General features: G+C 48.5%; 7 protein-coding genes across 14 annotated transcripts in view; 3 read left to right on the top strand and 4 right to left on the bottom strand.

Moving 5' to 3' along the window:
- LOC4802637 (hemicentin-2) overlaps positions 1–7,050 on the top strand; it is a 113,039-nt gene extending 105,989 nt beyond the window's left edge. For 2 of the 5 annotated variants that reach the window (XM_015182479.2, XM_015182478.2), the window contains exon 16: positions 5,218–7,050. In XM_015182479.2, the coding sequence (XP_015037965.2) occupies positions 5,218–6,546 (1,329 nt within the window). In that variant the 3' untranslated portion in view covers positions 6,547–7,050. Of the gene's footprint in view, positions 1–2,769; positions 2,855–5,217 lie in introns of those variants that run through there. The other 3 variants (XM_015182480.2, XM_033376435.1, XM_033376436.1) reach the window with 3 other exon arrangements.
- A 121-nt stretch (positions 7,051–7,171) lies between these two features.
- Positions 7,172–9,111, bottom strand: LOC4802633 (zinc finger protein 658B). Of its 2 annotated transcripts, XM_015182477.2 has the most exons (4): positions 8,946–9,111; positions 7,845–8,883; positions 7,589–7,784; positions 7,172–7,528 (listed from the first exon to the last, which is right to left on the bottom strand). In XM_015182477.2, exons 1-4 carry the CDS (start codon positions 9,078–9,080, stop codon positions 7,435–7,437), a joined length of 1,464 nt encoding a protein of 487 aa, XP_015037963.2. In that variant the 5' UTR covers positions 9,081–9,111; the 3' UTR covers positions 7,172–7,434. The 2 variants fall into 2 exon arrangements, with proteins under 2 accessions (XP_015037963.2, XP_001359517.4); XM_001359480.4 differs by lacking the exon at positions 7,172–7,528 and having other exon boundaries at positions 7,649–7,789.
- Ada (adenosine deaminase-like protein) lies at positions 9,082–10,303 on the bottom strand. Its single transcript, XM_001359479.4, has one exon. It carries the CDS (start codon positions 10,249–10,251, stop codon positions 9,229–9,231), a length of 1,023 nt encoding a protein of 340 aa, XP_001359516.3. The 5' UTR covers positions 10,252–10,303; the 3' UTR covers positions 9,082–9,228.
- Positions 10,304–10,387: 84 nt separating this feature from the next.
- beag (IC cytokine homolog beag) lies at positions 10,388–12,380 on the top strand. The gene is made up of 2 exons (XM_001359478.5): positions 10,388–12,028; positions 12,096–12,380. Exons 1-2 carry the CDS (start codon positions 10,454–10,456, stop codon positions 12,195–12,197), a joined length of 1,677 nt encoding a protein of 558 aa, XP_001359515.2. The 5' UTR covers positions 10,388–10,453; the 3' UTR covers positions 12,198–12,380.
- Kdm2 (Lysine demethylase 2) lies at positions 12,326–21,792 on the bottom strand. 3 transcript variants are annotated; one of them, XM_015182475.2, is made up of 6 exons: positions 21,520–21,792; positions 20,062–20,369; positions 17,412–17,572; positions 15,883–17,231; positions 15,072–15,826; positions 12,326–15,003 (listed from the first exon to the last, which is right to left on the bottom strand). In XM_015182475.2, exons 2-6 carry the CDS (start codon positions 20,191–20,193, stop codon positions 13,372–13,374), a joined length of 4,029 nt encoding a protein of 1,342 aa, XP_015037961.2. In that variant the 5' UTR covers positions 20,194–20,369; positions 21,520–21,792; the 3' UTR covers positions 12,326–13,371. The 3 variants fall into 3 exon arrangements, with proteins under 3 accessions (XP_015037961.2, XP_033232325.1, XP_015037962.2); XM_033376434.1 differs by having other exon boundaries at positions 15,072–15,823; XM_015182476.2 differs by having other exon boundaries at positions 21,607–21,792.
- Positions 21,793–24,305: 2,513 nt separating this feature from the next.
- LOC4802629 (vasotab) lies at positions 24,306–24,921 on the top strand. The gene is made up of 3 exons (XM_001359476.4): positions 24,306–24,434; positions 24,521–24,715; positions 24,776–24,921. The coding sequence occupies exons 1-3, from the start codon at positions 24,407–24,409 to the stop codon at positions 24,832–24,834; spliced, it is 282 nt and encodes a 93-aa protein (XP_001359513.1). The 5' UTR covers positions 24,306–24,406; the 3' UTR covers positions 24,835–24,921.
- A 96-nt stretch (positions 24,922–25,017) lies between these two features.
- IscU (Iron-sulfur cluster assembly enzyme) lies at positions 25,018–26,062 on the bottom strand. The gene is made up of 3 exons (XM_001359475.4): positions 25,871–26,062; positions 25,160–25,703; positions 25,018–25,100 (listed from the first exon to the last, which is right to left on the bottom strand). Exons 1-2 carry the CDS (start codon positions 25,955–25,957, stop codon positions 25,326–25,328), a joined length of 465 nt encoding a protein of 154 aa, XP_001359512.1. The 5' UTR covers positions 25,958–26,062; the 3' UTR covers positions 25,018–25,100; positions 25,160–25,325.
- Positions 26,063–26,090: the final 28 nt, after the last annotated feature.

Below are 26,090 nucleotides of genomic sequence, written 5' to 3'. Positions count from 1 at the left end.
TGCAGCAGCATCACCAGCTCAAAGTAATATTTACAAATACCCAGTACTTTAAGGGTAAAAGGGTATATGGTATATACCCTATTTTTCCGCAAATAAGGCACCATTCCAATACTGGTAGTTATTTTTTGTCTTTGTAGCGTCCGCTCGGGGCATGGCATGTTTTTCTGTGATTGGAAGAGTCTGGCCAATCGACATACTCATAGTTTTCTCCTCACTTTGTAACCCCCGGCGTTAATCGGGGGTATCTTCTAGTCGCAATATCGATTCCATCACTCCCACTTCCTTCAATTTAGTTTTATTTTCACTCCCTCACTTCTTTGCTTTGTAGTTTAGTGTATTCAGGATAGAAGCCATTTTTGAAGTGCAGTTAGCTTTGATCGGTGTGGGTGTTGGCGAGTGGAAAGTGGGTTCCGCTTAGTTTGCTATTGGGGTTGGGGGTTGGGTGTGGGGGCGATGGTTACGGTGATTTGGGTGCCGGATGTAGCCGAGCTTAGCGGAAGCTTGGCTGCAACTGTCGTTGTCCCTGTCCCTGACACTGCTGTATCTCCCTCTTTCTATCTACATCTATGTGCTGTCTCTGTCTGTGAACCTAACATCCGCCGGACAATTGATGAAAGCTTTTGTTGTTGTATGCAGAGTGGATTCCAGTTGGAACTCCAGTGGCAGTGGCAGTGGCAGTGCCGGCTCTCGTCCGCGTCCGGGTCCTGCTTCTCGGCCAAGTTTAGAGCAAGTTCAGCTACCATTTGCCGTGTGGAAAACTTTGTGCAGTTGACAGGGAATGGAGGGGGGAGAATACCATTTTTATCCAAAAGGTCCTGCGGATCGTCGCCTGATGTTTTTCGTTTCGTTTCGCGCCAGCAGCAAAGTGCAGAGCTCAAAGTTTTGTTTACAAAGTTTTCAAATTTTTGTGGCACTGAGTTGAACTTCCGCTGAGGCAGCGACGGCGACGGCGACAACGACCCTCCAACCCCTCCATTCCCATTTCCGGCTGCTGCTGCTGTTGCTGTTGCTGTTGCCGCTGATGTTGATGATGTTGGTCCACCGTTTGGTGCTGTCCTGTCCAGGAAGCCAGATCCTGCCACAGCTGGTCTTCGATTCTTAGTCATCCATCATTAGCCAGGGCAGTCAACCGCCAAATGCCGGCCACAATTATGTGGCAAGTCTATTAAATTTCCATCAATTTGCTGAGCGGCAGCTAAATGATGCAGAAAATGCAATGGAAATGGCTGAAAAAGCGCCCCCGTGGTGTACGGGGTGGGGTTTGGGGGGATATGGAGTGGGTGTAACACTTACTTACGCGCTTATTTGCCTGCACTCAAGAAAGAGAGAGCTTCAGGACATGTAGAGACATCCTGCGGTGGCTTCAGCTCCTCTTTCTGCTCTTTCAAGTTGTCATTGCGCGTAAAATTATGTCAATGCCTGTCAACTTTTCTGTTCCGAGGAGCAGCTCCAAGTTTCCTTGAGAAGTGCACCCTGTAGTGTCTTTGAGAGTGCATTGAGTGAACGACTGGAAGTTTTCCCTCGGCCCTCCCCCCTTCGTAAGAGTACTATATGCTTTTAATATGTGTGCGTTATTGACTATGCATAAAGTGCATTTCCTGAGCTTCTCAGAGAAAAAAGATAGGCAGACAGACAGGCAGATAGAAAGAGGGAGGGTAGAAAAACAGTTGCTGTTCCTTGGGGCGGGCCGGAAACTTTTTTAATTTAATGTAAAAATTACCGAGTCAGCCTCAAACATACAACATACATACGAAAGGACGAAGGATGGAAGGAGCGTTGCAAAGAAGGAGACTGCTTCTCCCTGTGGAGACCAGAAGTCATTTAAATGCGACAACTTCGTGGGTTGCAGCTTAAGGCCACTTTTTCTCCAAATTAGCCTGGCTAATTAGCTATATTTTTCTCCGTGAATGCGGCCCAACTGCTTGCCACGTACTCCCCGGTTAAATTTAATAAGTTTTTCGCTCGCCAAATTAGTGTGCTGCCTGCCCCATGCCCCTCCCCCCGCCTGCTGCCTGCCTGCCTGTCACTGCTCCCATGCATGAAATTCCGAGTGACTTGCACCCGGGAGTCACCCCAAGGAGCTGCCTTTAATATAAGTTCTGAAACCCCCTCCCCCAGTTGAAGCTCACAAGGCGCTTTAGAAGTAGTCATAATTGTAGTACTAATAACACTCTATGTAAATATTGTATGTAGTTTAAGTTTTCTGTTCTAATTCCTTTGTTTAACAATGCACCAAGTAGCAGAGGCACTTGTAAGTGGGTCGAAAGCTTAGCAACAATAGTACTATATGTGTATATATATGAACTACTTAACTGAACAATCAAAAGAAACCGAAAAGAACTACTTTTAACGCGATATGTCCCCACAACTGACGCACTTTTTCCCACCTCCCCCACGAATCAATCAACGACACACACACACAGACACTCACACACACACACACGAGGATACCTAAGTATACTATCTTTTAAAGAAAAAAAGTAAAAGAAATATATATATTTTATATACTTATATCAAACACAACTTATATGATAAGTGTCTACTCTTTTCCTTTTTTCGTCTCTTTTTACGCTCTGACATTTCATTTTCCAACCAAAAACCACCAAACCAACCGCCAACCAATGCGCATTTTAACCCAACCACCACCACACGCACACCACCACAATTGTAATGTGAATCCACCAACACCACCACAACCAACTGAACAATACAACCACCAACAACAATCCCCACCACCAACAACCAACCAACCAACCAACAAAAAATCAGAGCGTACCAGTGCTACGCACATTTGGCGGTCATCACATCGCGTAGCGGGAGCGGGAGAGGGAACTGGTGGTTGTGGCCAGCGCCACAGCAGCAGTTCCTCAAGGAGCACCACTGGGAGCCACCAGCTGCTCCTCATCGACAGCCACGCCATCGGGTACACCGCCAATGCTGCCACCGCTGCCCAATGCGTTCATTGCCATCAAAACGAAGTCCGAGTGCAGCAACAGCAATCACAGCTATAGCCATAGCAACAACAGCAACAGCAACAACAGCCTCACGCTGCACAGTGGCAACAACAGCTTCAAGTCGAACGGAAACGGAAACGGAAACGGCAACGGTAATGGCAACAACACGAACCGAAGATCACCGCAGCCACAGCCACCGCCGCTGCCGATGAAGAACGGATCCAAGCAGCAGGTCAATGTGGAGTCGCATTATCAGCATCTCAGCTACAACGCTGGCCCACACTTGCCACATCCCAGTGGCACCAGCACACGCAACACTCTCGATCGCAAGCAGCAGACCGGAGGCGACTACTGCACCCAGATAAATCCCCACTATCTGCAGACTTTCGATAGCCTGGATCACTACAGTGTGGCCACCATGCAACAGCAGCCGCTGCGCAGCCAGTCCAAGTCGCAGATCTACAGCTACGGCAGCAGCGGCACTGCCAGCGACCACTCGAACCCCCAGCTGCATGTGCAACAGCAGCAGCAGCACCACAGCCTGAAGCACACCAAGCACGGTGGCAAGGGGCACAAGAGCGGCAAGCATTGCTCCAAGAATGGAGGCAGCAACAGCAAGTCGCAGGACGACTTCAAGGCCATGCACAAGCAGCAGCAGCAGCACCAAAAGTGCAACAACGGCAACAAGCCAATCAAGCGGAATGGTTGCAGCAATCAAGTGCTGCCACAGCCGCCTCAATTGCAGCAGCAGCAACACTACACGAGCTCCAGTGATAGCCTACCATTTGATAATAACTATTATTAGGCGCACACCCCCCACACCACCACACGCACAAGCACACACACACACAGCTACTGTAACACGTAACACTAACACTAATACCTACACTTAGCTCTGACTGCGGATGGTACAGGGTGTCCCAAAAGTTCAACCCTTCTTAGGATATAACTATGAGAATTGTGGAAAATTGTAGAACGTTAAAGGGGGCTCTCTTTTTTAATGATTGTCATTTCAAATGGCATTGCTGGTTCTATAGATCGCATCTGAAACTGTGGAATCTGTACCAAAATCTTTCAAATTCAGCAATTTTACACGGTCCTGTCTAACAAATATGCCTCAAAGCTGAAAAAATTCGAAATTTCTAGTCCGCTAGATACACATAACTAACTAACTCTCTTCGAAAGTATCAGTGCATTTCCTAATATATGATAACAATTACAAATTCTCTACAAATTTTTAAAAATATTCAATTACCACTAACCATCAAAACTTCTAGTGCGCCTAGATTTTCAATCATTTTTGTGCTTTTATTAGTAACTTTTTACCAGGAACCTACAACAGACAGAAAAAAGATAGAAAAATCATTTATACAAAAGTAAAACCATTCTTAGCATATTTTGTATGGTTCTTCCTATTCTTCTTCAGATTTGGGAACTTGGTTGGGACACCCTCTAAACGTCACACAACAATCAATGAATACACACACATAGATATAGACACTGTAACATCCTGTATTTAGAGGTTCATCAAATGCTCTAAGTACTGCAGTTGATTGATAGAGATACTCCACACAACCAAGCTGAAAACCCGAGCTGTAATAAGGCATTCCCTAGGCCCCCCGTTCCGGATTTATGATTCCGATTTCAATTTGTGGCATTTTGTGGCAGCTGCTACGAAATTCTTATATGCAAAACGAGTACATAAATGGCTTATGAAGAAGATATATATGACATACATATGTATATATTCTTCCCCCAATTGTTGAGCTCGGCAGCTGTTTGTGTTGTTTGTTGTTTCATTAAATTAAATATTTAAATAGTCTATAAACTAAATTTAGTTGATAGGATGAAAAACACAATGGAAATTCGCAAAACAGTTTACTGTTTAATGTTTAATGTGTATATAGAATGAATAAGAGCCCAATATAAAATAGTTATGTATTTATTTTAGATGTAAGCTATGTCCTACGCCCCACCACCCTGCCCAGCCCCCGCCCACTGCCCCCAAAGACCGTCCCAGTCCTCTCAGAAAAGCTCACCAGCCACAAAGCACCAAACCCAAACACCAATCGACAGTACTCTGTGTGTTTTCTGGGCTCCAACTTGATGCTAATCAGATTTTTTTAATTTATTTCATTAACGAAAAATGCTTGAAATATCTGCCAACAACAACCACACATTCAACAACTACAACAACAACCACCACCACACAAACAAAATACAACAAACAACAACAATGCTTACACCACATCCTCCCAAGCAGTCCACCAGCCACGCCACAGCCAGCGGCCACGATGAGCGGGGCAACCTTCTCTGGCAGCAGGAGGCCTCCGAATTCGTGGAGCAGTTCCCCACAGATCCGGTGCGACGGTGTCCGGTGCCGCCGCTGCGCCACTGCCACGCCCATGGGCATGGCCACGCCACGCTAGGCAAACGCAATGCGGATCTGTTTAGCGGGGACCTCGGTATCCCGGAGATCAGCACCCATGTGGGCAGCGTGGTGCACACGTTCGAGACGCTGGCCCTGCAGCGTCGCCTGGCCGAGGCCGAGCAGGAACGGGACCGGGACCGGGATCGGGACAGAGAGCTAAGTAAGTACGAGCCGAATGGCAATGCCAATGGCAATGGCACCACCCAGAGCAAGTACAACCAGCTGAAGCGCCGCTCGCAGGAGATGCGACAGCGCCTCATGCAGCAAATGCACCGCCAGAAGCTGCAGCAGCAAGCACGAACACGGGCACAGTCCCAACCACAAACACAGGCACAGCCACAGCCTCAGGCACCATTAACCAACAGCTGCAGCACCCAGACCCTGGCCAACGCCCACCTCAGGCCGCATCGTGCCCACTCCACGGAGCAGCTGCAGCACCAGTCCACCTTCGAGGACTACCGTAAGAATCTGTTTGGCACGCTGACGCGGCCCAGCAGCGTGGAGGAGGAGCTCCAGGACGAGTCCTTCATTGTGAACGCCGCCTTCGATGAGATATTTGCCCGCTACGACGATGACTCCTCACAAGAGCAGGAGGCAGGAGGCATGACGCTGACCAACACCGATGACCTGTTCGAGGACGAACACATGCTGGTGAGCCTGAGCGAACTGGACGACGATGTGTTTGCCAGCAAGGCGCAGACAGCCTCGACCACACCTACCACTAGTGCAGCGGGGCGCACGCCCAAGCATAGTACCCCCCAACTGAATCTCAACAAATATCCAGCGCCGGCTCCACCACGGTCCCGGACGCTGACCAATCTCTTTGAGCGGCTCAAGTCGGAGCAGCATCAGCGGCTGCAGAAGTATCCCGCCGAGTCGCAGCTCCACCAGGCGGCCGATTTCAATCGTGGTTCCACGCTGAGCAAGTCGTTCGTGCAACAGCTGAGGCGACCCTCGCAAAAGCAGAAGCGGGCGGCCCCCAAGCCGCCGCCCAAGCCCAAATCGCGCTCCCATGTGGCCATCGCCCATGTGACACCACTGCGGCACGCCCTGATCTTCCCCAAGCGCTCCAAGTCGTCCAATGAGCTGCTGCTGGACGATCTAAATGTGCAGGCGCGTAAGTATTACCGCAGGACGCCAGAGTTGAGCGCAGCGCTGTAGTGGATCAGGTGTGAGCACAGAGTTATGCACCCATCACGCCTCTTCACCTCTTGTTATCCTTGTTAACGCTCGTGGCTATAATGATTTCCTTATCATCTTCTTTTACCAATTAAATATCCGGCAGAGGCGACGCTTTTGTAGGCTAAGAAATTCCCAAAAACCCAACCCAACCCAACCAAACCAAGCCCCAACCCGACCCGACCCGATCTGACCCTCAATTTTAAATCTCAACCGCAAACCGTATCCCGAACCCCGAACCAGATGTAGGATGAGGATGAAGGAGAGAGCAGCTAACCCGCCGCAAAACCGGAACAAAAAGTATAGCTCGAGAGATGTGAATCGAACGCCGAATCCCAAAGAGCATTGAGCCATAACTTGGAATAGGAAAATCTTGTCAGCACTCGTAACACAACAGGAGAAAAAACTAATTTCGTAAATTAAAAATTAAGTGAATTACATTATTCGAAACCTGCATGAAAATCAAATCAAACGATGACTAACATATATGAATATATACATAACTACTATAGCATACATTAATTATTGTACAAATAGGATCGGATAGAACCGAAATGAAAATCAAATGGGAAGTATTTGTGCTGTCAACCTAAAGCAGGCACTCGAGTTTGTCTCTTTTTCGTTTGTAATTTCATCAATCAGAACCGATTATATACATATATACATTATATGAATATGCATATACAACATATATACATATATATATTTAGCAAAGCATATAACTACGTAATTTGTTGTAACTTGTAGGATAATTACAGAATCAAATCAAAACAAATGTAAAACCAATTACGAGAATGAAACATTACTAAATCTTACCTGCATGCAAATAAACAATTAAAAGAGTAACACAAAAAATGTCTTAAGTTATTTTTAATTAAGTAAAACTAAGGGGTGCCCATGACACAATGACACCGGAGCAGCTGGAAGAGGAGTGTGTGTCCAGTTGTGCTCCAGGAATACAAATCTGCGGGTGAATAAGACTGTTTAAAACGCCAAATTATCTAGAAAGGTAAAGTCCACTCACAAGCAAATGATGCCACCGATTGTCTGGTATTCCTCGTAGATCTTCCACGATTGCCCTGCCTTGAGGCGAAAGCCAGCCTGGCTGTCATAGATACTAACTATTCCGGGCAAACGTAAGGCCTCCAGGTTATCTTGGATTATTAATCCAAACGATTTTAAAATATTGAAAAAGGAAAACCAATCACGGAGATCCTTCACTAAACTAAATAGAAATTCCAGCATTAAAAGACGCCTAAAATCTATCAAATGTCCCTTACCTGGACCAGTTTCAGTCTCTTCTTCGTGGCGCATCATGTGATTTCTAAGCTGAGCCGCTCGCCCGAAGGTTTTCGGGCAAAGCTGGCAGCGATGCAGGCGCTCATTCGAGTGTATTCTCTCGTGGCTGCGCAGCACGCCCAGCTGGCTAAACGTTCGCTGGCAATGATTGCACTTGTAGGGTCGTTCGCCCGTATGGGTACGAGTGTGCAGCTCCAGCAGATAGACCCTGGAGAACTTGCGCTGGCAGACGGTGCAGGTGTGCGGCTTTTCCTTTGTGTGCTTGGCGGTAATATGGCGCTTCAGATTGCTGGACTCCACGAATCCCTGGCCGCAATAGTTGCAGTGGTGCTGAATCACTTTAAAGTGTCGCTTCTGGTGCGTAACCAGTGCTCCGTTTGTCGTAAAGGTCTGTGGGCAAACATCGCAACAATAAGGTCGCTCCCCGGTGTGCAGCCGCAGATGCTCGGCCAGACTGGTGGCCGACTGCAGACACTTGCCGCAGTAGATGCATCTATGCCGTCCACTTTGGACTACCAATTCTGTGGAGCGATCGGTGCAGCAGCTGTGGCTTTTAAATTCAGCGTTATCCGTGTAGAACTGACCAGAGTTTTTACAGTCATAGATGGTTGTAAGAGCATGGAAGTTTTTTAGATGCTTGCGTAGGGTGTGAGCCTGCTGGAAGACCGCACCGCAATTGTCGCAGTTGTAGCTGGCAGAGATAAGCGACTCCTGACCAGCATCCTCTGCTGTCGTCTCCTCCTGCTCCTCAGTTGGCACCTGTTCTGCATAGTCGATGGGATCGCATACAATGATTCCCTCTGTCAGGTATTCCTCCTCCGGCCGAAACACCTCCTGCTCCCCCTGATATTCCTTATTTGACAGACATTCTTTCTCCTCGAGCCTCAGAGCATTTCGTGTAGCGTCTTCTTGCAGTCGTATCTGCGTCTCGGCGCACTTTTTGCGAAACTTGGCCGTGATGAGCAGCTCCTTGGTGCACTCCTGGCACAAATATTTGGGATATTCATCGAGACGTTCCACCTGAAACCAAGGAAACTCATAAGAAATTCAATGGACAACCAAACCGGTCAGTGAAAACTCACTTTGATGTTGCCACAACTCTCCAGCAATGAGCACAAGTCCATTTGAAGCTCTTCCACATTCTCGTAAATGTCCACTAGCAGCTCTTGTTGTTGAAGGCACACCCGACACAGGAATTCACTTAATTGTAGAGTCATATTTGTTGAAATTACATTTTATTTAGTTTGTTTGCAGTCATGGTCCTACGCAGTATGGCAAAATTAGTACTTTCCCCAGCTTCTCGATAACAGTATATCACGATTCAAGCGCAACCAATTATCGAAAACAATGAATTCAAATTAAATGTTAGTCCGTTTGCAAGCTGTTTACATAATGTTCCACTTTGAGTGCCATCTGCTGGCGTTCCTGCTCACTGGCAAATGAGTGCTTCACTGCCTCCAGGGTCAGGTCAATGCACTGGTCGCGCGTCACATTAAATGTTTCCACCACCAGCAAAAACTCATTTGTCAGCGACGTGTCGAAAACGCCGCTGTCATCTGTGCATACGACTCTGGGGGCATCAGATTCCATTAGCCGCTTCAGATGATGCTCCTCGAAACTGGAAACAGAGCCCGACTTGACATTGCTCGTGAGGCAGCACTCAATCGGGATGTTTGCCGCCTTCATTTGGGCAAAATCTTCTTCGGTCAAGTAGGTCCCATGTCCACAGCGCGACATACCAAAGGATAGCATCTCCTTGATCTCCGGGGGATTGTCGATTTCTGCACAATGGATGACAAGCTTCAACCCCTCCCTGCGTGCCAAGTCCAGCGCACCACAGAAGTCAGTGAATTTCCCTTTGGTTGGGATCCCGCTCAGATCAATGCCCACCACCAGGTCTGGATCGGTTTTGGCAAATTCCAGAGCCAACGCCACAGTCTCTTCGGCCACCGCCACAGGCTCGGATCGATTGATAGACGGCAACAGCTTCACCAGAATGTTGGGGTATTTTTTGCGGCTCCTTTTGATCGTGTCTAGCACAATGCGTAAATAGTCGCGGCGCAGGTAGTTTTTGTTGGCCTTAGGCGTGGTGCGCAGCTCCAGATACTGAATGTTATCATTGGCAAAGTCGCGTATGACCAGCTCCGTAGCATACTGCAGCCCCGCGGCTGTTGAGGTCAGCTCATGCACAAAGGCAAACTTTTCGAAGCATTTGTCCAGATTTGAATCCTTTTCAAAATTAACAAAGCGCGCACACAGATGCGAGAACTCCTCCGAGGTGTTGCCATAAACCTTCTCGGCCAGATCCTGCAGGCTATTGGTGTTTAGTGAGCCATTCAGGTGTGCGTGTAGTTCCACTTTGGGCATTTCTTTCAAAAACTTCCACATTTTGCAAATAACAATGGAAAATAAACGTAGGTTGGATGCTCACATTGATGGCGCGCTATGACAAAATTGGTGCTTTATCGAAAACAGCTGCGCAAATATTCGATAGATATTTTTTAACGTGGCCTGGTAACCCTAGCAGGGAAAACTGCAAAAATATAGATTTTTCCTTTTTGGTAATTTTGCTTGTTTGCGGATTCTGACCATGTCCGAAGCCCACTTGGAAGCTCCACCGTCCGTGCGTCTCACCAACGATGACTTCCGTAAGCTGCTGGCTACGCCACGGGCCCCGCCTCCCGGATCCAGCACGGGCAGTGCGGGAGGCTCCTTGGCCACAGCTACCTTTGCCACGCCCTCAGTGGCGGGCGACAAGAAGAAAACCCAAAGCAGCAGCGAGCGCAACGACCTGAGGCGGAAAAAGAAGAACTTCTATGCGGCCCTCAAGAAGCAGGAGGATGTCAAGTTGCTGGAGTTGTCGGAGAAATACAGGGACCGGGCTCGCGAGCGTCGTGACAATGCCAATCCGGACTACACGACCGCCAGCACACCCGGCCATGGAGGGAGTACCAATGCCTACCGTGCCGTAGCCCCCGACATGAAATCGGGTATCGATGCCGCCGAGCGGAGACGCCGCATCATCCAGGAGTCCAAGTTCTTGGGCGGTGATATACAGCATACTCACTTGGTGAAGGGTCTCGACTACGCCCTGCTGCAGAAAGTGCGCTCCGAGCTTCACTCAAAGGAAACCGAGGAGGAGGAAATCGCTGCCGCCTTGGCCAGGGAGAAGTTGGCGGAGGCAGCCGCTGCCGCCGAGCAACTGGAGGCTGAGCGCAGGGAGTCGGAGGACATAAACGCCATCAATGGCTCGTTGGCGCGCAACATCTACAATCTCGTGCAGGCGCGTCGCTCCAAGGAGGTGCCCCGAAACGAGCTTTTTGCTCCCGGTCGTATGGCCTATGTCATCGATCTGGACGACGAGCTGGGCGAGACGGATATACCCACAACGCTGAAGCGATCCAAGTTCGAGGTGCCGGCGTCGCGAGAGGACATTGCCACGCTCACCACCAACGACATTGTAATCAACAAGCTATCTCAGATCCTCAGTTACCTGCGAGCCGGCGGTCGCAACAAGAAGAACAAGAAGCGTGACAAGGACAAGCCCCTCTTCTACGAGAAAGATATGGAGAGCGTGCGCACCCAACCGGGCATCAGCAGTGCTGGTGCCAGTGCCAACCCAAAGGGAGGCAAGCCCGCTGCTCCTCTGGGGGACAGCATCTATGACGATGTGGGTGACTATCAGCCGACAGCCAAGTCTCGTGGGGATCGGCACGCCCGCCCTGGCGGTGCGGACGCAGCCAGCAAGCCTGCTGCCGGACAGAACTCGTACTTTGGCGATGCCCCGCCGGAGACCGTGGAACCGGTCATAACCAGTATACCGCCACCCCCGAAGATATCCAAGGCAATGGCCTCGCGATTCGCCAACGAACCAGAAGGCTATGCCGAGTGCTATCCGGGCCTGGAGGAGATGAACGACGCCATCGACGACTCGGACGATGAGGTGGACTACACGAAGATGGATCTGGGCAACAAGAAGGGTCCTATCGGCCGCTGGGACTTTGACACGCAGGAGGAGTACTCTGATTACATGAGCACCAAGGAGGCCTTGCCCAAGGCCGCCTTCCAGTATGGCGTCAAGATGCAGGATGGCCGCAAGACGCGCAAAAACAAGACGGAAAAGAACGAGAAGGCTGAACTGGATCGGGAGTGGCAGAAGATTCAGGTGCGGCTTTGCTTGGACATCCCCCAATGGCAATGCCTTGTAACTTTATATTTTGTTCATATTTCAGACCATCATACAAAAGCGTAAAATGCCCAAAGACCGAGATGGTGGTGGCGGTGGCGGACGCGACGGAGGCGATGAACCCGAATACAAATCGGCCAAGTACTAGGAGATTGCTGGAAGCTGCGAACTTTTTCGGCTCCACTTTTACAAATACGATAGATCCGTTGTCTGATTCCAATTTTGGATAATTCTAAATGGCATGCGATGCCAGTCGAACAGAGATACGATTGATAATTCTTGAAACATTATTCTATATTTTTAATATAATGCTGTAAAACTTTAAAGATAAGTATGTGTGTGTGTTTTTTTAGCCACAGTTTTATCACTAATTTAACTGCTACGGGGAGGCGGATTGGGATTTGGGTATCATTGGCAGGGCAGAAAGGACTTATCCACTATGTGCGATATTAGCGCTTGAAAAGAGGGACGCGAAAATACGACAAATCGTTTGGAATCGGTTGACATCAACGTGAATAAGGCAGATATACGTATATGTACGTATATGGAGAACGGGACTAAATCAATTGATTTCACTCTTAAGCAGTGCCTCCACAGCAGGGCCTTCGATGATAATTCGGGTGTGGACAGCCAATCAGATAGAAACATTTATATTCCATGTAGGATGGACCCCATCTTTATGTGTAGTTCTGAAACGTAGTAGGACCCCCTCCCCTCTCTCTCCATCTCCCTATCTCTACTTTCTAAGCTAGACAAAGCCGTGTGTGCTGTTCTCTTGCTTGCTCTAGATCTAGATCTAGTTCTAGACATGCCTTAATTATATGACACTGATTAAATGTATTTACCGTCATGGGGGAATGCTAATATTAATCACTACGCTATGTCAAAACTGTGAGTTGTGTGTGGGTGTGCGTTCGATCGGAAACTGAGAGGAGGATTGATTGGTCTACTGATCGTTGGGAATACATACGGAATACGTATATAGGAAACGAGAGTGTAAAGGAGAAGAGGCTGTAAGCAAACGTACGAGAGAACTCTGATCCCCCGGAACCTGCTGACTAGCTTGCACATATTCGGGTACATACATATATCGTAGTATCTATATAATAAATACATTATGCAAAAGGGCACGCTCGCGGCTCTCTTTGGCATTCCCTTTTGTGGCGTGTCGGGAGTGTGGAAGGTGAGGATCGGGAAGTGGGAATCTAGTGCAGGGTCTAATGTGTATATATGTATATATATCTAATGTATAACATTAAATTGTAGGTTTTTTGGGCTGTCTTATTCCTATGTTTCTATATTTCCTGTCCCTGCGAGTCCTTTTAGTCATGCCAACTGCTGCCGAGGGACACAGACCGCACAGAGGTCGAGAGCCGCCTGCTCTCCACCAGCTTCACATCCTTCACACACAGATCGTGCTTGGAGTTGCTCGCAAAACGTATCACCGACTGTGTGCTCACCTGGGGCACATGTCGCAAATCCAGCCAGATGAGGCTCTCGCACTTGGACAGATGTTCCAGCGCGTTTTCGGAGACGAGGCGGCAGGCGCTCAGATTGAGCTCCGACAGGCGAGCAATGGCCGTGTTGGAGGTGCCTATCTGGGCCACGCCGGCGTCGGTGATGCGCTGGCAGGAGGAGAGATCCAGGTGCTTGAGATATGGCAGCGACTGCGTGATGTAGCGCACGGCCACGTCTGAGATGTCTGTGCCGGCCAGCTTGAGGATCTTGAGATCACGCAGTCTCGTCTTCGAGTCACTTAGGCCGGGCCGCGAGTCCTTGGGCGGGGAGAGTATGTCCCGGACGGCGGCATCGTTCAGACCCCGCACAAAGCTCAGGTCGAGCGTCTGGAGGGGCGGACATAGGCAGGTGTGGAGGGCCAGCACTGCCTGGATGGGACAGTTCTGCAGCGAGAGATTCTTGAGAGCTGGGAGGCGGGCCACCAGCCATGCCAGCTGCCGCTTGGCTATCTGCGTCCAGTCAAGGATGAGGTGTTCCGGCTGCCTCCGCACAATGGCCGTCAGCAGGGACGCGGACATCTTGTGCGCCGAGCAGTTCATGCTCTTCCAGAGATCGGGATCGACGGCAGCCGTCGACCACACCTTGCACACCGAGCAGCAGGTGACTAGAGTTTCGGGCGGCAGATACCTGAAGATGATCTTCAGCACGGTGGCGTCCAGGGCCAGGGAGCTGCTATGATGCAGACTGTTGATGCCATTGGAGCCGCTCGTGCCGCTGCCATTGGCACCGCGCTCCCCGCCAGAGCCGACGCCTCCCCCGCCGCTTTGGCCTGTTCCATTGCTAATGCCATTGCTGCCGCCTCCTCCGCCGCTGGCATTGTTCCCGGACGAACTGCTGGATGCTGCCGGCCGTACCACATACTGCGGCTTCTTGAGCACTCGATTCGAGTTGTTGAGCATCTGCTGGGCCAACTGTGACCGTATCGAGTTCTTCTTACGAGAGCCACCTCCGCCTCCGCCGCCACTGCCGCCACTCCACTGATTGCCACCACTGCCCCCGCCACTAGCTGTCGCCACTCCTCCTCCTCCGCCTGCCGCTGCACCATCAATGGATGAATTGCATGGGGCATCGTTGCTCTCTTGCATACTGCTGCTCACGCTCGTCCCATCGTCGCTCTTGCGCCGCTTCACCTTGTCCCCCCCCACCGCATTCGGTGATATCCCCGGGGAGGGAGTGTCGCAGCTGTTGTTCCGATCGGTCTTCACCTCCAGCTGATGGTGCCGCTTCATGCCATGCTTCCAGTGGGTCACGTGGCCACCCGCCGATCCAGACTCCATCTCCGATTCGCTGGTGAACACGAAGTCCGTGTACTGTCCGACGGGTGGCGGCAGCAAGCTGCTCGTGCCCTCATGGCCTGTTGCTTCGCCGCCAGGGCCATGGGAAACGGAGACGCGACGCACCTCGGAGGATTTCAGACGAGCCCGGAAATGCCGCGGCTGTGGGGAACGAATAGGAGATTGACATTAGTTTTGCTTAAGGAAACGCTCAAATATATGTACATTACCTTGTAGTCGTAGTTCTTGCCGGATCGACAGCAGCTGGGACACTCCCAGCTATTGGGCAGATCCTCGTTGACTATGCCCTTAGCATCGGCTGCGTCCTCGGTGCCGTCTAGCTGCGACAACGCACAATCGGGATGGGCTATCTCGTAGCAAACGGAGCACTCCATCAGAGCTGAGGGACCGTCCACGGTGGCCAGTTGCTTGGTCTGCGGCGACACGGGGGTCTGGCGCCATCCATCCAAATGACAGTAGACACACTGCGCGGTCACTGGAAGCATGGGCGACAGGCACTGGCGCATCATGCACGTCTGCTTGGCCCGTCCCGGTCCACCGAACTTGACCATGTCCATGCAGAAGGGGCAGGTGCCGCAATCGGAGCGCTGACAGGCGGCACAGTTCTTGCAGCGCGTGCGGCGTCGCCTCGGCTGGCCGGTGCCCGTCAGATGGGGCGATAGCTTGGCACCATCCCCGGGCGAGGCACAGTTGTTGTCCAGGGATGCCGCCTCACTGCTGCTCAAATTATTATAATTGGAGCACGTGGCAATCACACTGATGGCATTGCCTGTGACTGCACCTCCCCCACCCCCAGTGGGTAGACTGTTGCTGTTTGCTGCAGTTCCTCCAACGGATGGTCCTCCTCCTGATCCACCGGTGGTGCTGGTGCTGGTCGCTGCCGCTGCCACTGCATTTGCCAGATGCATTTTCTTGGGCGGGCGGTACTTTAGTGTATCCGTGGGCAGGACAAAGGTGGCCTCTGCTAAAAACAGGAGATAGTAATGTGAGCCACAAGGAATATCGTGATCGAGAACCCACCTGGTTGTGCTGGTCCGCCCTGGCCAGTGGCTCCTGCGCCATTCTCCAGTTGCTCCTTTTTCAGGACTCCGTTGCTGTACTCAATGCCAGCCACAACGGCACCGGAGGCAGCCACTGCGCCATCCCTGCCCGCCTCGAGCTGCTGCTGTTCGCGGATTACCTCGGCATTTTTTCGGACAATCTCCTGTTTGATCTCCTGCTTGACCCTTGTGCGGTCGTACAGGTGAAAACCTGCCTGCTCCTCGGAGGCCGTTCTCAGTACGGACATGCCCGTGACGGCCTGATCCTGCTGGTCCTTGCAGTGCCGCTCCACCAGTGTGCGCACATCCTTGATGAGGGCCACGGGATCCAGCACAAGACTGGGCACATTCTTCTTCTGCGGCGGCAGATCGTACAGATACATGACGATCTCCTTGAGCCCGAACAGCTCGTAGTGCGTGAGATGGATGTGCGGGCGAGCGGCCATCTCTGCCTCGCTGGCCGAGGGCTCCCCCTCGAGGTGCGAGTGGCCGAGCAGCGTGTAGACATAGCGAGCGAGGACATACCAGAGCATTTCGGTGAAGAAGGGGTAGCGAAACTTCTGCGGCACCTTTGTAATGTCCTCGACGGTGGCCGTCCTCAGCTGCTTCACGATACCGAACGAGTGCAGGAAGTTGCCCCCAAAGACCAGCGACTGGGTGGGTGTGTAGACGGCATGGATCCAGCCGGTGGGTATGAAGAAGGTGTTCCCGGCCGTCAGATAGACGCGGGCGCACTTCTCCACGGTGTCGCCGAAGAAGATGTCCGCCTGCTTGCCGGACAGCACCCACTTCTCGTAGAGCTGCAGGTTGCGATCGGTGGGCGGTATCAGCCAGAAGACCTTGCTGCCCTTGAGGATGTGATACCAGACGGAGGTGCCGCCAAAGTCAATGTGAAAGTCAGTGTAGCAGTTCTTCACCGACATCAGGCAGTACTTCTGCACCTTGGGGTACATCATGCCGCCGAGCAGATTGGTGCCCTCCTTCTGGGCATCCTTCAGCTGTTTGGGCCATACTACATCCACCCAGTCGATCTGGCGCACAATCTCTGGGCTCTGCACAAAGCGATCCAGTCGCGTGTGCGAGAACTCCAGCGAGATCACGTTCAGCAATCGATCCTTTTGCGGGCACTCGTAGTACTGCTGCCACTCCTTCATCGTCATCTGGAGGTTCTTCTGTGTGTTCACATCCATCACGTCCAGCAGACGACGCGATCCCACGCACAGCCGCACATCGCCCACGGTAAACTCTTGCGGATCGGGCATGCGGAGACCCAACCCGTTCTTTTCTCTAAAGAGTAAGGGTATGTTGAAGCCATGTTGCTGCAGGAATCTGAAAAGGGGTTTTGGGGGAGGGTGAAGAATGGAAAATTAGCTTAATCTGTGCTGCCGCCGCCTATTCACTTTGCTATTCGTTAATTTCTGTATCACATTTCGTTCAATCTCCCTTGTTTGCTCTCGCTAAGTACGGCTGATCGATGATCAATCCGTAAACAATAATTGATATACTTACGCGACGGTTAAATCGCAGCCGCGCATCTCCCGCACCATCCCTGACTGCGCAAACTTTGAAGATTCGAGCTTCTCGGCAACACTGAAACCGCGCGCCCCCTCACCATCGTCATCGCCCAACGACCATTCGTCGAGGTAGAGCTTCCGCTGCTTGCGCTCGCGCTGTAAGAGACAAGAGACAAGAGAGAGAGATAGAGATAGGGGGGATAAGACAACAACATTATTGAATGCAAAGCAAAAACCGAACCAAAGCAAGCTGTTGGGACCCCGAGAGCCGGAAAAAGCCGGAGCGCAGCGATAAATGCCTATAAATATACTCCACTCCCCACAGAGGGCGGCGGCACCGCTGGCTTCTCTGCTGACGCCATCAAAAAATGATTCACAAGTGAATGCCTCTCTTCACCACACCGTATCGAGTGGGACACTCTCTCGTCTCTCTCTATTTCTGCCATCCCATCGGCCCGCGCCATCACTTTCTCCGAGTGCTGCTCTGCTCTTCTCTGCTGCTGCCGCCAACACCTCCACCGCTGTGCTGCCTTTGCTCTGCTCTGCTCTGCTCAGCGTATATAAAAGCTTGTGGGGCTCGTCATTTCGTTTTCATTGGGCTGGTTGGGGCCATGGACGACGCATCATGGGGCCTTCGGCTTCGAGTTTTCCTTAACCACATTCTCGTTGGGGCCGCTCGCTCGTTCGTGTTTTCTGGCAATTTCCGTGCGGCACTTGGCAAAGGGCAATGGGAATCGTGTTGTGTTGTCCGGGGCTGCAGGCAGGCCTGAAAGCCCGCCCCAGCTATAGCTCCATCTCCTGTTGCTGTCTCTCTTCTGTGCGCATGCACTTTGCATATGCAACACACATACACACACACACACAAACGCGCACACATATTATTATACAGAACTGCATTTGTGGTGATGCAGCGTCGCCGGGAAGCAGCACGACTGTTGCTCCAAAGGAAAAGCAGAGGCAGAGGCAGCAACAACAACAATATGTCTCCTGCTTTGCTTTGCGTTTATTTTGGCCGCCGCCGTGGAGAGTATTTGGGGAGGGGGTGGGGAAGCGCAATGAAAAATCTATAAAACATGGATGCGGCTCTGCCCTCGTTTGCACGAGTATTCGTTTGTGAGTTAATGTGTGTTTTTTTGTGTATGTGTGTCTGGTATATCCTTTTTGAGCAGCTTGCCACACACTGGAAACTTGTTTGGCATGTTCTAAATGATTTTTTTTGTGTTAGTGGCTTTTCATTGTGGTTGCTGTTGCTGCTGCTACTTCTGGCCGAAAAGCTTGTTTTGGTGTCCGGCATCAGGTACATCTGTATGTCTTCGTATGTTTGTGTGCGTGTGTGCGTGTGTGCGTGTGTGCGTATGTGCGTATGTGGATGAAAGAAACCAAAATCCAAATCCAGTCAAGTGGTTTCATGGTGGCGTCACTCACTCCCCCACCGCCCTCCCGCCCCATCAATTGGTTTGGGCCACCTGGGGGCCCTAATGTATTCTATTTAGGTGCTAATTGCGGACCCTTATCTGCTGCCATGTGCTTTGCTCCCCTCTGGGGGTTAGTCATGCTCTATGCCTGCTGTGCTCTGCTCTACTCTGCTCTGCCCTGCTCTATACATTTTTAATGGGGCGTACATTGCGTTCCGCACTTAAATATTCATAGAGATAAAGACAACGACAGAGGAAAGGCAGTGGCATACATAGGATCTCTTTCTTGCGACAAGTGCGGTGTCGCGGTGTCGAGGTGCCGAGGGCAACAGCTGTTGCTCTGATCCAATTTCGGTTCGGTTGCTAATCAGAGTCTCTTTCGACTATAAGATATCAAATCAGTTATCGGCTTCTGCCCAGAGCAGTGTCAACGTCAGCATTACTTCAGACCCCCTTCACATCACACGCTGGCGTGTATGTAAATATGTTGGGGCAAGAAGAACAACAACAATGCCCTGTTATCTACGATACGAAATAGAAACCGAAGAAACACACCACACTGTGCTCTCACATACAGACACACACACAAATCACACCACATCACCGTAGCAAAGTCAAAGGCATAGCAAAACGAAAACGAAATGCCAAGCCAGAATAGGCCTCCCATTAGCCGATAATTGAGATACTCTCACAAATCATACAAACATTCGATATTAAATTGATTCGAGAATTAATTAATAGAGCAAAGCAGATGAGGGGTCAACAATTCTTTTTTTCATTGCACTGAAACTTTGCGACAAAGTACACGTACCCTCTGAAAGGGTAGAGAAGAGAATAACAAGCACCAGCCAGCCAGACCCCAACAAGATGAAGAAGAAGAAGAAGAGGTGGAGAGGAGAATAACAAACAGCAAATATGGCAAATAAAGCTCATTGCTTTTGGTCATGAGGCATCAGTTGAGCTCCAATGCTCAACGGGAGCGAGAGCGAGATGGAGGAGGAGGGAGAGGGAGAATGGGTAGACCGAAGACCGAAGAGAGTGAGCATGCAATTTATTTATATAGATTAATGATGAGTTTTACGTTTGTTTCCACAACTAATGATCATCTTGCGGCACCGGGGGCCTTATCAATAATTGCTATAGGTTGTTGCTTTTTTATTTATCAGTTTATTGATAGATGGGGGAAATGGGAAAATTGAGCAGTGGGACACTGACAGACGGGGTACTCACCAATTGACGGCGCTGAACACCTTTCGGATTGGTACTGGGATTACCATTGCCGCCGCCGCCGCCGCCTCCGCTGCTGTTGCCATTGTTGTTGCTTTTGGCTGGCGACGACCCCGTTTCGACGGCGGTGGACATCGCCACGGAAATCGTTTATAGAAAACGTTACTTCACTTGCAGCACAGCACTCCGATACCGATTTCCGATTCGGATATATGTATAACAAACGGTTCCACTCCGACGAATTAATGTGTAATTGTTTTTTTTTTGTTTTGCCTCTCTCTTGCTCTTGCTCTATCTAATCCCGTGCTGAACTGCAAAATGTACGGAAAATCAGAAGATGCGTCAGCATTTAGTATCGTTCTCATGCAGATTGCAATCTGCCTGCTTCTGCTGCTGCTGCTACTGCTGTCACTTGTCTTTCGCCCCAAAGAGCGCACTAACAAACTAATTACGTTTATTACTTCATACAAATTGAACGGAGGGGGGCACAGTCACAGAAACACAGACACACAGAAAATAGCGACGTTACATTACACTGAACAGAGCGCACCGGAGCAGCCTGCTCACTCCCACACACCGACGAAACTGAAGAAACGAACGGAACAAATAGCGTGCAGAGCTAGGTCGGGCCCCAACGAGCGAAACTCAACACACTTGGGGCTCTGCTGCTGGGCCCCAGCAAGCTATAATCATGTGAGGTGAGAGCACTCTCAGACCGACTGTGAGCACACAAGCCGTGAGAATATGCCTCACCCCATATGAACATCACTTGCTGGGCCCCAAAACCGGGTGAGGAAATCCACCACAACGCCGCCTCGCCTGCTTCTACTTCTGTCGCGACAGTGGCTCGCCTGCCAAGGGGTTGCCGAATCCCACGTGTGCGACAGCCCAGAGCTACGCCTCTGTTCCGCGGGTCACCGAGAAGATAAAACAAAACCCAACTGTGGTGACTGTCGCTCTCAGTCGCAGCGCAGCGGCTACCTGCGCCCGGGATGTGGATATGTGGATATGATGCCCCTGCCCGCGTGTCTGTGTGTGCGCTGAATGCATTTAACGTGATGTTTCTGCCATCCAAAACGCTGCCAAGTGTAGCGCTACACTTATCACCGGGCTGCACACCTTGGGGCTCCACGTATCCCCGTATCCCCGTCAATGCGGAGCAAGCACTTTCCCATGAACTTGTAATAGGAATGGAATTCTAAATTTGCACTTTGGTTGCGTATCTAGTTTTTGTCAGATTTTTTCGAGTCTGTATTGGTGGTGGGTCTGCTCTGCCCCTCTTCACCAGATTGCTTTTGTTCTGTTCCGTAAGCGTCACCACGAAGCCGCTTCACTTATTGCTTCTCGTCGTCTTCCGCTCCACTCATTTTCAAAATTACAATTTTTTCGCTTACGCCGTGAAATATATTTTAATTATAATTAATACATATTGACACAAAACAAAAGCATTAGCTCACGCACACCAACAAAAAACACGCATATGATCGCGCAAAAATGACAATTAATTTTGTTAACTATTTCTGCAGTCCAGATGAAAATCGTTCGTACTTGTAAATTATTTTTCGAGAGCAGCGGTTTTTTCGCCTTTTTTATTCACGACGACGTTCCGCGCACACCAACCGCACAGCTCAAAAATTTCCTCGTCTTTGAGTAATATTCCGTAGAATATAGAACCCTCAGCACAGTTTGTTGTTGAATTTTAATATTCCGTTGAATAATTCTGGCTAACTAAAACGCTTAGTTCTGCCCACATAATTTTAGGCCATTGATAAATCAATTTTCTACTTAACTGGCTAGTTTTTAATCCTTGCTTTTATTGTATTTTTACGAAAACAAGGTTTAAACAAAATAGTTCAACACTAAAAACAGCCCCAATGTTGCTGGTATTTTATCACATGATGCGCGCATAGACCTTTGTATACCCTATTTCGTTCATTTCATATGAAGATGAAACGTAATTTATAAAGACCTTTTCCCAAATTTATATTCTTTAGACATATTCAAGTACATAATTAGTATCTTGTATATATTTTTCTCGATCCTGATACCTACGGAGCCTGGGATGACAAACATTTTCTCAATTCTATAACATTCTTTCCCCTAGGGTATGAGAATTAGTGTTGCCGGTAATCATTGTTGTCAACCGGTTATTCGCCAATAAATACTCGTTTTTAATCTTCCGTCGAATATTCCCAGCTATATAGATCTCTCAGTTTTGCCCAGATAATTGTATATGATTTCTGAATCAATTTTCTACTGGACTGGCTTATTCTTAATACTTGCTTTTATCGGATTTCTGTATACCGCTGAAAATGATATTTAATGGATGGCCGTCGGCTCAAAAAATACCAAAAAGTATTAAAAATACCGTAAACAGTCACCCTGAGTGTGACCGCGGAACGATAAAATATACCATCCGACCCTGAGAGATATACCAAAAAAAACCGTCTCATTTTAAAAATATACCGTAAATAATCAACATATGCCTCGTTTTTTATATTCCCTCGAATAATGTAGATATCTCTTCCCACATAATTTAATCCCATTGATGAATACATTTTCTACAAGATTGGTTAGTTTCTAGTCCATGCTCCTATGCAATTTTTTCTAAAAAAAGGATTAAATAAAAACGTTAAAGAAACAGTCGCAGTGTTGTCACCTCAATGTTGCTTGTATCTTAAGACTTGTTGCCGGTTGGCATTTGTTTCGTTAATTTTATATAAAGAAATTTTATTAAATTGATATGATTTATGTATATCCTGATACCGATACCAATTCTTGATCTCTGTAAAAAGACAATAAGCTGCAAAATATCGTTGTGATAGCTTTAAAACAGAGACTAACAAGTTTCTGCATGTACTGGCGCCATAAATAACAAATATTTCCTTATTTCTAAAATATCCTTCTTCGCCAAAGAGATATGTTTTGAAAGAGAATGCGAATGTGAATGCGAAGAAACCTTTACTGTTGAGGAGAGGCGGTTTTTGAAGAGGACTCTTTGAGACCTGGAACAAAGATAGCTAGAAATCCATCTTAGGAGGTTGGGCGGAACCCCTAAAAGGTCAAGTTTATGCGCTAAATGGGAATGGTTTACAGAGTCGAAGTCGAAGTTTAGATTCAAAATGTAATTTAAGGAGTTGCCCTACTGTTACTATAAACAAGGTATATTTATACAAGGTACAGAATTCCGATAGAAAGAAAGTCACCACCATCTGTGGTGAATTTAAAGATTTGAAAATAAATTGCCGCCAGCCAGGGACAACAGGTCGTACACTTTATTGTTTTTGAAGTTGATTTGTCTGTTTGTCCTCTCTGTGTGCACGAGATATTGAACGATTTAGGGATATCGTGAAGCATTAGGGTCTATTGCGAAGGACTCGAACCAATACCCAACAGGAAGGAAATACAAATGCGTTTTAATTTTTGGAATAAAACTTAGCCATCTTATCGACTTTATACTCCCATTGCAAATGACGGAACTTAATTAGACAGAACTATTTCATGATTGACATAAATAACAGTGGGTTGATCCAAAATTATTTTGTCAGCCTGCTTTCATTAAGCTTAGGAGGGGGGATTCATTCTATGGTCAGTATAATGTCTGATTGACGTTCCAATTGAACTTAACGCCCTCACAATTTTATTGTCACTGGGTTACATGACTACTATACAATGATCCGAAAACTATAATGGCCAAGCTTACATTTAATATACCTAAGATATCCGCTAATGAATGTTGCTTATTCTTATAAATTCATTATTCTCCCGAGTATTACCAATTATAATTGTAATCCTCTTCCATAGATGTATCTACGGATATTGTATGTAGTTTGGAGTGATGAAAACCGCTTCAAACCGATCGACGCGTGTCGCACAAGCAAAAACCGCCCATACTCGTAGTCAGCCTGATCAAACCCATTATCTATTCTATCCAAATTGCTGACCAACAGCAGCAGCAGCATCATCATTATCATCTTGTTGACCCGTCATTGTCATATCTCCCCGGCGAAAACACAGCCAAGTGCACTCTATGTTTACTTGAATGCTTTTTAATACTCTCGTACACATCAATTTTTGTGTGTGGGTTGAGGTGAGAGCTTCTCATCAGCACAATAGATCATATAAATGGTAAGTATTTTCGTACATATATACGTGCTATATACATCTGTATTGTATATGTGGTGGTCGGTCCGGCTATTGTTCGCGAGAGCTGGGCTTTTGAGCTGCGGCCTCGTATATAAAGCTGATCAATCTCGTTGTCTAAAATTCAGTTCAATTCTAACGCGACTCGAAGCCAAGCCGGTTTTTGCGACAGTTTTCTGGGAATCTTCGAATACTTGTATACACAATGCGTTTCGCTCTGTTTGCTTTTCTAGGTAAACACATTTGTATATGTACCTATATAGTAAAGCTATCGTACTCACGCGGTCTTTAACGCTATAACAATCTCTCATGCATCTAGCCCTGTGCCTGTTGGCCTTTGCCCTGGCTGTTCCAGCCAAGGACACGAAGAAGCAGGCCAATAGCTGCCAGCGCTCCTGCGGCGATGACTACGAGCCGGTCTGTGCCAAGTCCAAGAACAGCAGCAAGGAGCGCCTGCTCACATTTGGTAGCCCGTGTGTGATGTCCAATTACAATTGCCAGCATGCCGATGATCGTAAGTTTCTCACAGATATATAATATTACAGATATTATAGATCTAATTATTAATTTTCAGCCTTTGAGATGAAGTCAAAGGGCGAGTGCGGCGGTGGAGTGAGCGTGCGCCTCTCCTAAGAACACCACACCCCCTCCAGTGGATAAACGATTTTTAATGACTTGTACGTTTTAACAGGTGCAATAAATTATATTCATATTATTTTATTCCAACGGGAACAGTTTATTACTCTTCGATTGAAGGTTTCTATATTAGCAGAACAGAACAGAAAATTTAGCAATACAATTAGATCTTCTTTTTTTTAAAACACACTCTTAGACAATCATTCAAACGCTCAACGCATCCTTTACTTCCTTATTCACTTATCAGCAGTCACTCGACCAATCTGTAAAATCAGAACATTAATCAGTTTGTTCGAGTGCTTTACCAAACGAATACACTTACCACTCACAGAGCACCTCACACTATGATCTAATGCAAAAATACTCTATATTATATTGTATTGTATTGTAGATTACTCATAATTGTTTTTAGTAGTGGTTCCTTTATATATGTACGTTTCCTATTGAATACGCTCCGACTACATTCACAGATTCGGTTTACAAGCTCTCTAGTTGGCAGCCTTCTTCTGCTGCTTGACCTTGTAGTCGGCCAACGCGGCCTTGATGGCATCCTCAGCCAGCATGGAGCAGTGCAGCTTGACGGGGGGCAGACGCAGCTCCTTGGCAATGTCTGTGTTCTTCAGCTGACCAGCTTCGTCAATGGACTTGCCCTTGACCCATTCGGTGGCCAAAGAACTGCTGGCAATTGCCGAGCCGCAGCCAAATGTCTTGAACTTTGCATCAATGATTTTTCCATTATCATCTACTTTGATTTGCAGTTTCATAACATCGCCGCAAGCGGGTGCTCCCACCAGACCGGTGCCGACAGTGGTGTCCTTCTTGTCCAACGATCCCACATTGCGTGGGTTCTCGTAGTGTTCAACGACCTGGCGGCAAAGGGAAAGATAAAGAAAAAGGCTGGTTATTCCCTTATCATTGTTATCTATGTGCGTGCCGCAAGCAACGCGCTGTCTCCCAAAACGAAAACAAAATACTATATGGAACAGTATTTATTACGAAAGAACCTTCCGGGTGGAAGCAGAAGACAACTTACATTTTCGTGATACAATGCCACGGGGACGCTCTGCACACGCTTCAGCTGAGACACCAGCAATTTGGATGAGTTTCGTACCAGCGACATCTCTAATTTGCAATAAATCTTTCAGTAAAAGTCGATAGAAATTGTAGCACAGTTCTTGTGAAATTCGAAAACACACGGGCACGACTTACTGCGTGTTAGGAACAGCTGCGAGCAGTGTTGACAGATTTTCAGA

This window comes from Drosophila pseudoobscura, chromosome 2 (assembly GCF_009870125.1).
Source record: "Drosophila pseudoobscura strain MV-25-SWS-2005 chromosome 2, UCI_Dpse_MV25, whole genome shotgun sequence".
NCBI lineage: Eukaryota > Metazoa > Arthropoda > Insecta > Diptera > Drosophilidae > Drosophila > Drosophila pseudoobscura.
The sequence above is the reverse complement of the archived record's forward strand: the minus strand, read 5'-3'. Positions and strand labels throughout refer to the sequence as shown.